We start from the raw sequence: 10726 nt of genomic DNA on the forward strand, positions 1-10726 counted from the left end.
CGTGGACCACAGTACGCCACGTAGGAACCGCTTCGAATCTTCAGGCTCTTCAATCTTGCTTGACACGTTATCACCCAATCTCAGGAAGCCCAAAAAAATATCTCGGAGAGCGAGTCTACTCAAATGTCTCCAAGATATCCCAAATATATATATGATTTTCTTTTATATATTATTTCCCCATTTAATTCACTCTCCATGAGAATTCGACACGTGGCAACACGCTTGCCGTATGAGTGGTAGACGCCTATTCAGTATGAAGAACCGAGAAATAATCTCCTGCCAACCACTTAATCCCTAACCCCGACAAGATTCCGCCACGCGGCAATCTGGTAGCCGGTGGATCGAATCTAAGACAATGGAGAGCCTGGATTTATCCACGTTGATGGTACAGGAGAAGCGATCTGTGAAGAAGCATCGAAATTCACTATTAAAGATATTTTACATTAGGGATGAGTAAGTGAAATATCTAAAATAGCCCTGAGAAATATTTAGGGGATAAAAAAGGGTTGTAATTTAGGCGAAAATTAAGGGCAGTTCTCCTAATATAAGAAAATTGTACTTTCCCCTTCCGCTTCTTTTATTCTTCGGCATTTCTTTCGGAATGAAGAGATAAAAGGGAAAAGGAAGAAGAAGAGAGGGAGAAGAAAAAATCAGCGGCTGAAAAATCAAGAGGGTTACAACAACAACAACAACAACAAGAGTGAATCTAAATCTGAGATTTTCGAAGAAGAAATGAAGAAGTGCGAGCTGTGTGGGCAGCAAGCGAGGATGTTCTGTGAGTCGGATCAGGCGAACCTGTGTTGGGACTGCGATGAGAAGGTTCACTGTGCAAATTTTCTTGTTGCTAAACATTCTCGGAGCCTTCTTTGTCATGTATGTCAGTCGCCGACTCCATGGGCGGCCTCTGGTCGGAAACTTACGCCGACGGTTTCTGTGTGCGAGGGATGTGTTGAAGTCCATGGTGGTAAATGCGAGCGAGGTGTATATCAAGAGCGCCGTAGAGATAACGAGGAGGAAGTTGATGAGGGTGATGGTTTTGTCGATGGTGAAGGTTTTGATAGTTATGAGGGAGGTGATAGTGAGGAAGACGATGATGGGGATGATGATGAGGATGAGGACGAGGAAGACGAAGAGGAAGAAGAGGATGAGGACGGGGAAAACCAGGTGGTGCCCTGGTCTTATGCATCTTCTTCGTCGCTACCACCGCCTCCGGCAGCCACTTCTAGTAGCGAGGGCGAGATTTCAGCCGCCGCTGGTGTCGCATCGAAGCGGATGAGAGAATACGGCGTCGATCTCGATTCCGAGGTATGTATTCTTTTATGTTTTGTTTTCTTGCTATTGCCTTTTCTTTGTTTTCTTTTTCCTAATTAGACTCTGCTGAAGGAAATCGTTCGGGATTCGAAATCTATCGTTTTCACTCATACAACAATAATCAATGGTTTTCAGTTCTCCAAGTGAATCTGACTCAAGATTTGAACCGAATCGTTCTGTTTTACAACCTTCTTAACCTTTGATTTTGATACAAATCGTATAAATATACCGATCTGAAACATAATCATCCTTTTTCTAGTTGTTAATGTTCCAGTGGTTCAAACAGGGTTGTAGTAATCGTTTGTCACTTGAATGCAGGATGAAATCGAGTGTTCTTCTGCACCACAGGGTACGCGGCCATTTTTCAATGACGAAGCGACTTCCTCGAGTTCCCTTAGGCCACTGAAGCAAGCAAGAGTTACAGGACCGACCCAATCAGCCACATCCAATCCAGATGATGAAGCTTGTAAAGCCAAGATAAAATCCACGGCTGTCGTTAGATCTATCCAGAGACTCCAGAACCGTCTTCCCACCAACATTAACGATGCTTCCAAAATGATCTTTGGAATATGCAAAATGAGCAGAGATCAAAATCGTTGATTCTTCACTAACCACACAATGGAAGGTAGCTAGGGTTCATAAATTTTTTTCCCCCATTTTGGGGTTTCATTTTTCTCACTAATTGTCTGTCGTGATCAATTAATTCGAGGATTATACCTGTTTTCTCAACTGTGTACAACCTAGAATTTCCCCATCTATTTTCCATTAGATAATCTTGTCATCATTTGTGAAGCCTGTCATGTGTAGCCAGATATTAATTTACCCAACTACATTCTATTAACAGATTTCTCTGTACACTTCTATGACTGTTTTCTCGATGCAATATCTCAGTCAATTTTAGTTAGTTTATTGTTTAAAGGGAGAGATTCTCCGCATTCTAGTTGTGTTTATGTGGGTCTCCCATGACCAGGAGAGATGTATTCCATATAAAATATGCATAAAAACCCATATCTCCATATCTCTTTTGAACAACATTTTTAGGTCCAGGAAGCCGCTTTTTGGGATTTTTGCATATTGAAGATAATACCCAATACCGAACTGAAGGTAATCATACATCTTGATATTAAAATAATGTTCTTGAATCCTCATGTTGGTGCTGTATATGATTAAAATAGTAAGATTACGACCAACCTTATGTTGGATGGAATCTCCATGTTCATATTTTAACTCCTTGCTTCATTCATACATACATGTATACATTTCAGAAAGTATTTGTCGATTGTTTGTGTTTGCTCTTCAAATCTGGCTAGGGTTTTTGATTAAGAAAGATCATTTTGAGTTGTCAAATTAATGTTGATTGGATTATTGAGTGGTTCACATCTTCTCACTATTTAGACTTCCCTGTTCAAAACTATGACTACATTCAGGCCATGGGTTGACTAGAAATTCCTTGATGTTAACAGATAATTGTAAGGAAATAATATCCATGGATACCCATTTACTTTTTCTAAAACCATCTTGGCCATAAGTTTTGATAGAGAAAGAGAGAGGGGTAGCACTTAGAATTAGAATTTTCTTTGCCACTCCTTCTTTTTGAAGGGGCTTGAAAATATCGGCTGCCGAAGGCCCATTTTGTGTGGCTGTGTGTGTATTGGCGTACTTTATTTGATTGGCGTATTTTATTTTTGGCGATGTCTTGATTATATGAGACAAGCAGGCGAAAGGATTGGTGGATAGTTATGGTCAAATGTTAGGTATAGGTCATTTATTTATTTATTTATTTATTTTAAAATAATAAAATTAGAAAGAAGGAATTATTGTGGCTTTTAATTTATTTCTTGCATTTAAACATTCATATACGGAAGGGATTAGAGCTAGGTTGCTCGTGATATGGCAGCTTTGGCCTCCTTTTAAGGTTGCTATTTGTTTTGGAAAGATGTTTGTCTCGATTGTGTTTTTTCCTCTCCTCTGGTAGGAACTTTGTGGTGGATGTGTTTGGTTGCTCTGGTGGCCTTAAAAAGGAAAAGATTAGAGCAGGGTTAGGTAACTGGGAGAAGAAAAAAAAGAGATTAGTGCAACTTGATTGAATTTGTTGATATATTATTTTTGGTCTACCAAAGAGGTTTGTGTTGGAGATGATCAGATCTGTCGTGATGAGTCAGCCGTGTCGTTCTTGCTTTCTTTCTTTAGAAGTTAGGTTGTGTTTTGTTTCACATTTTAGAGGAGGGAAGTAGATGGATAGATTCTATTTGGTCCATCATGGGTGGATACTACATTCACTTGTACGTTTGTTAATTTTTGTTTTTTTAATGTTTTTGAGGGTTTTTTAGTTGGTTGTGATCTAGTTTAAAATATTGAGGTCTCAATTTTATGAGAATATTGATATTCGAAGAATATTATGAAAATTATGAAATGTTTTTTATTGTGGCTTAATTAGACTACAATCTACTATTTTTAATCATCATATCAAATAAGTAAGATAACGTTTAAACGTATATTGTAAAAATGTATTTTTAAATGTTGATACGTAAGTAGAAATTTAAAAAAGAAATGGAAAAAAAAGAGATGGAAAAAAATTAATAAAATATTAAATTTAGAAAATATTTTGAGGTGGAAGGTGAAAATGAAACTTTTGGATGGTAAAAGAAATTTGTATCAATTCAATTGCAGGGTGGAATAATGTGAGAAATTGATGAAATTTTTTTTAACGAGGTTAAAAATAAATGTACATTCTTTTTTCGTGGTTTTTTAGGGGTGTGCAAAAAATCCGATGACTCGAAAAAATCGAACAACCTAATCTATGCGGTTTGAGTTGAATTATCAAACTCATTTAGGTTGGATTGGGTTTAAATTAATGAAAATTTTATGAGTTGGATTGGTTGTTCACCTAATATAATCAAAATCAACCCGAAATTATTATTAACTTTAAAATATATATTTTTATTACTTATAACATAATTATTTATATATGTATTGATTTTAGTTTTATTTAATTTCAATAAGTTTTTGAATAATTTATTTTTCAACAATTTTTAAAAGTAGTTTCTTTGCATTTTATGAAAAAATTTCATTATATAAATTGAAATTGAGTCGTTAATTTTAATTCAATATATGAAAATAATTAAATTAGATTTTTACATATTTATGTTTTACCTCTTTTTAGAATAAAAATTTAAATAAATGATTCGATTAATCCGAACTAATCCAACCCAAATATTTCATGGTTGGATTAGTTGGGTTCATTTTTTAATAAAAGGTTATTTAAGTTCAAAAAATTTACAACCCAAACAATTGAGTTAAGTCTAAAAAGTCTTTCAACCCAATCCAACTCAACCCATGAACACTTTTTTTTATACCCATTTTTTTTAGAAATAAAAGTTTTGAATTGAAAATAAAGTTGAAAATAGAAAAAGTAGTATATTGAAGAAGTTTCATTTTTCGTTCTAAATGACATTGGTTTGTGTAATTGTATGTAATAAAATAATATAAAATCGAAAAACTTGAACGGAGGTAACGTAGTTAAAAAAAATTCTTGAGAAATCTCGAAATTTCCTCTTACAGGAAAAAAACGAAAACTTTCCTCCTACCGGAATTTTGTGATTCTAATGGAAATTTCCCATCATGGTTGTGGTAGGGTTGCAAAAGGGCTAGTGCAATTTCATACACTCGGGTATTATTATTTGGGTAATATTATTTTATATGCAATTCATCATAGTTTAGTGAATAAGACACCAATTGAAAACAAAAATCTATTGTTTTTCAAATATTATTTTGTTTGATCGTTTTTTCACCTTTCCAATAGTTGAACTAATATATATGTATACATCTCAATTTTTATTTTACATATTTTCTATTTCACTCTTTAAAAAATTTGATATTTGATCTAAAGAAAAAATGAAATATAACTCAAACATGGTAAACAAGAAGAAGCATCCTTTCGAGGGGCATGTTGAAGGTCTCATAATCTTCATCAATTGATTATGCGAGGAATTTCATATTCTCTAAAATTATTTTCATTCCTAATTTTAATTGATAAGAGAACAAAATGGGTTAATGAGTGCTCAATTACCACAAACATAAAGATGACTACTAAGACTGGTTTGGATAGCCATAGCCAATCTAAAAACAAAAGTTATTTCATGTATTCAACTTATTATATTTATAGAAAAATTTCAAAAATATTTATACTTCAAAAAGTTTCAAAAATGCTTGTACTTTTGGAACTTTTTGTTATAAAATGTAATTTTTTTTTTAATATTTAAAAAGACCTCTATAATTATGCTTGCTTGGCATAGTTATGATTTGTAATCCATTATAAAATACTTTTTTTTTTTGGAAGAAATACATATGTTAAATTAACCAAACAAAAAAAAGAGTTTATAACTTAAACAGTATAGTTCAACATTTTAAAATTTAAATTTTATAACATAAAAATAATATTTTAGGATTTGTAGGATCACATAATTTGACAATTTTTAAATACATAATCTAAATTCCTTAGCAAATGCATATTTATGAACCTAAATTAAATGTATCTACTCATAAACAATGGATTCTTGCTTCCTTAACTAGAACAAGAACAATATGTATTCGCCTCTACAAGATCCACCAACCTCGAAAAAAATTTAAAACAAAAAATGGCAATAATAGCGTAATTTCACAATTGGATTTTTGAACGATGGTTCCAAAACCTCATGTTTGAACACAATGAAGCTATTAAGAAATAGTTTAGCTTTTAATTCTCGTTTGTTGCTTCAAAAAACAAAACAAAACAAAATTAGCCATCATAATCGATTTTAAAAATTTATTGGTGATTTTCATCCTTCAGAATCTCTATCATCGATAGGTTTGGAGATCATGATCTCTCTTAATTGATATGAACATTTATTTTCTCGATCAATAAAATTTAAAGACTATTAGATTGGATCATGCATCCTCTATGCTGTTTGCAAGGAAAGAGCAATAGACTAGACCAACCTACAAAAAAGAAATATTCCCTTCGTAAACAGTCTTCTATAATTTCAAATAAATCATTTTCGTCTTTAGTAAATTTACCAGCGACTATAGTCATAGTGATCCTCCTATTCAACTATCTTCAACAATTTTTAAACACCTCATAACATTTTTAGGGTCTTCGAGTCTATCGTTTTTATATGATTTCTACTGTCCCTTCTTTCTAATATGTTTTGAATATAAACATCATTTATTTAATTGATCCATAACATGACCTAGATTAATATTCAACATAATCTTTATATTCCAACTTCATCGTTTTCAACCCCTTCACAATAGTCTAAGTCCCTCATTAGTGGTTGAATGTGTTGGAGGTCATCAATCTCATCAATGATTTTTTTTTAGAGGAAAATAAAGTGATCCATGATTTTGTTGCTTTTACATCCTTTCTAGGTTATTCTTTGATTTATATTTTCTAAAAATAGTATTTTTTCTATCATTCTGATGAGAAAACTAGTTGTAATTGTTTTTTTTTTTTTTTTTTGTCAATTTACCTAAAATAATATTCTATAAAATCAAATAAAATTGTTGTCATCCGCTTTGTTTATTATATAATTTTAATTAGATTAAAAAGAGAAGTTTGCTTCCCCTAAAAAAATAATAATAAATAAAGATTGCTCTTCACCAAGTAAGGAAAAAGTAGAGAAAATAATTAAAAAAAAATGCTCCTAATTTTTTCAACCATTCAAAATATTGTTGTCAGGTACTATATCTTTCAAATATCCCAACATTTCTTTTATGATATTATGATATTATGCTATTAAAAAAAAACATTTCTTCTACTCAGCTGAAAATATTAACCTTATTAATTTTAAACATTTAATCTTTTGGTTTAATCAAATTATTTTGTTCTTAGGTCACGTTTTATTAGAATCTATCAATGATAATGTAAACAATGGGATCCAGTTGATCATTTTTGTTGTCGTTAATATGCATTTCGTAATGGTAATGAGTTGTAAGACCCACCTTGAAATCTGTAACCAAATCAAATGAAGGGTACTAAATCTAATTGTGGTTTAAAATTATGTAAGACCCAACACTACTTTTACTGCAGATATTGTTACTGTAACAGTATGAGAATTATGAATATGCCACATTTATTGTCACCTTTATCATTACATCCTTACCGTTAGGGTTAAGCAGTAACAATGACGATAACAATAACAGTAAATTGTGATAAATTCATAAATCTAGGTAAACACAATTAAAAACGATTCAATTATATTTGTGATTCAGGCCTATTACGATTCATCCATCAATGAAATCTTATTCCGATTACACTCATTTTTATTACGGTTTGGTAAATATGGTCTAAATGTCGCTTAATATCTTTGAAAACAAAATTAAAAAATTTTCCAAATTAGCAATCTATCTAAAGTTCAACTAATAAAAAAAAAATGAGTGAAAATGTACAACATGAGGGTGGAGTTGGAGATGGAGATGGCTTCCACATCCATGTCCCCACTCTCCATTTCTTTATCTATTTTCCCAAATTTCTCGTTTAATTTTATGGAGATTGAAAAGTGATTTTTCGACAAAGATGACTTAACTATTCAAGAAGAATGAAATAATTACTTATCAAATTACATTTATATATATAAACCAAATAAAGTTTGAAATTTAATTATATAAATACAATTAAAAAACATAACGATAGTAATAATAATTAACTAAAAACAAGGCAAACAAGATGAGGCTCGAAACGATATGGGAAACATTATGTCTCTATCTCCATTTAGCTTGTAGAGATTTTTTTTTTCTCACTTCCTCTCCTATTTCCATGTCTTAAAGGTTGTTACCGACAAAGCTCCATCCCTGTAGAAAAAACGAACATCTCTACACACAAATCATATCACCAAAATATACAAATTCAATTATAGAAAGCCTTCCAAACTATAAAATCCAAGGAGATAAAAACTAATGAAACTAACAAAAAAAAAGATGTCATATCGAACTAAATAAAACCATTTAACACAGGTCAAAAAATATATATTGACAAGAATGCTCATAACTAAATACAAATCTTTAAATAATAACTAAGAGTACTAATTACACCATTGTTCAACTATGAAGTTTAAATTGCATAATTTCTCCAAAAAAAAAAAATTGCATAATTATTCACATGCTAGGTTTTTAATATTAAAATTGATTTACACCCAAGTATAAGTTGAACATTAAAAAATGAAATTTTATTGAGGTATAATGTATGGGAAAAATATTATTTTATTTAAAATAATAAAATAAAATAAAATAAAAAGTAGCAGAAGACAAAGTGATTAGCAGGGGATGTATAATATTTATTAGGATGGGACCAAGAGACCAGATGCTAAGTTATGGGTCTAATATGGATAAGCTAAACGCAAAACTTATCACATGCCAAAAAATTAATTCGATTGAAAAATAAAATAATTAAAATATAAATAAATCATGCCTTTGGGTATTGAATTTTGCTTATGAGTATTAATTTATTAACTTATGACATAATCACCACTAATCATTTATCATGAAAGTTCATTGTGGTTTAAGATTCACCACACAAACATATAGGGGAAAAATTATAATAAAGCAAATTCATTCAATCAAACAATGCTGGATTTTTTTTTTTAAAGCCCCTAGAAATTCAAATATATTTACAAAGATAGTAAGAAAAATAGGGAAAATTAAAAGGATATTGTCCTTTTAGAAACTATTTAGTAAAATATTGTTGTTTTCAAACTATTTGTAAAAATATTGTTTTTTTTTTTTAAAAATAAGTCGAGGGTTGAAAATTCGATCTAGATAGGTCGAATTTTGAACCCTCGACCTTCCTTTCACTTGTACGTCGAACTTTGAACCCTCGATCTTGCCCTTCCTAACATTATTATTGAGTCTGTTTAATTATCATTCCGGAGACCTTCATCTATCAAAAGATCGTATTTCTAAATTTTCATAAGATCCCCCTGGAATTCCTTCCAAAACTTATTGAATAATTTTTACGGATTCTGTCACCTCAGCAAGTCTGACTAAATAACGAGCTAATGAATCTCCTTCTTTTTGCCACTGAACTTCCCAATCAAATTCGAGAGCGAGATTATGAAAGAGAGCGAGAGTTTGAGAGAACGAGATTTTGAGCGTGACCGTGAGCGAGGGCGAGAGCGAAATAGCGAGATTTTGATAGAGAGCAAGAATATCGTACAAATTTCCTTTTTTTTTTTCCTTTTTAATTATTACACATTCCATCTTCTTCTTTCTAATCTCTCTTTTTTTTTTTTAATTTTCATTTTATAAAAACAATTTCTAAAAATATTTTATTATTTTATTTAAACTCTAAGAAGAATAAATTATAAAAAAAAAATAACTCATAAAAATTAAAAAAAATGTAAATTAAATATCTCATTTATATAAAAATAATTACAAAAATCAATGTGTCCCACAAAGCGGACGTCGTCGATTTCGAGCTTGTTGTCTTCGTCGACTTTGAACTTGTTGTTCAGGTTCTTCTTGATGTTGCTCTAGTACCTCTGCAAGCGCTTTATAATATAAATATTCATTATGCTCCCCACGATCCCAACCATGTCCATGCACGTATGAAGACGAAGGACCAGCCTCTGAGTCATAATGTCCTGAACCAAATGCTGGCATCATCGTCATCAGACTAACATAATTAGTCTGACTCTGCGTCTGCGTCATAGAGGGCAACTCTTCCACATTATGTGCAACCTCATCAAACTCATCCTCTTCCTGAACAGGTCCTCTACGTCTAGGAGCTGGTGGAGGAATAATAGGTATATCGTACATATAATGAATTTCCTCCATATAGCTTTGGTTGTCACTACATATAGCAAGAACCTGGTTCGGATCATTTGCAACCTCATGGAGTCTACTGTTGTTCGATCTCTGTGAATTATAAAACAATTAGACAATATTTAAAATAAATTTAAATTAAAAAAATAGATAATATTCATTCATTTACCAGATGATCCACAACTGCTCCCCGACGAGTGACGTAGCGCCTTGTGATATTATTATACCAATGAATATATTCTGGAGTGACATCTGTGTCAAACCGTTCAAGAGAAACCTCCACTGCAATAAACCTTGCCCGATAGTGCCATCGCACTACCAAATGTGCAACTTTTTTGGACCAATCTCCTGTCCTTAGGTCAATATCATGCAGTACGGGTTCAGTATTACAAGGCGATGGGACATCATGCTGAAAACTGAATTGTCTCGTCACTCTGTCAAGAAGATGCCACTCACCAATGTGAAAACATATGAGAGGACTCATCGTCCGCCATATGTTTTGACCATTCGTACAAAAATTAGGCAAAGTATGCACAATAATTTTGTACGGCTCCCAAATAACATGAAACATAAAATATTATATTAGAGAATATTAAAGACAAATACAATAAAAATGTGA

The 10726-nt window shown here is 31.9% G+C and overlaps 1 protein-coding gene across 1 annotated transcript; it reads left to right on the forward strand.

The window, feature by feature from the left end:
• Positions 1 to 592: 592 nt before the first annotated feature.
• LOC120086748 (nucleolin) lies at positions 593 to 2172 on the forward strand. Its single transcript, XM_039043535.1, has 2 exons — positions 593 to 1305; positions 1630 to 2172. The coding sequence occupies exons 1-2, from the start codon at positions 733 to 735 to the stop codon at positions 1909 to 1911; spliced, it is 855 nt and encodes a 284-aa protein (XP_038899463.1). The 5' UTR covers positions 593 to 732; the 3' UTR covers positions 1912 to 2172.
• The last annotated feature ends 8554 nt before the right edge of the window (positions 2173 to 10726 follow it).

This window comes from Benincasa hispida, chromosome 9 (assembly GCF_009727055.1).
Source record: "Benincasa hispida cultivar B227 chromosome 9, ASM972705v1, whole genome shotgun sequence".
Classification (NCBI taxonomy): Eukaryota; Viridiplantae; Streptophyta; class Magnoliopsida; order Cucurbitales; family Cucurbitaceae; genus Benincasa; species Benincasa hispida.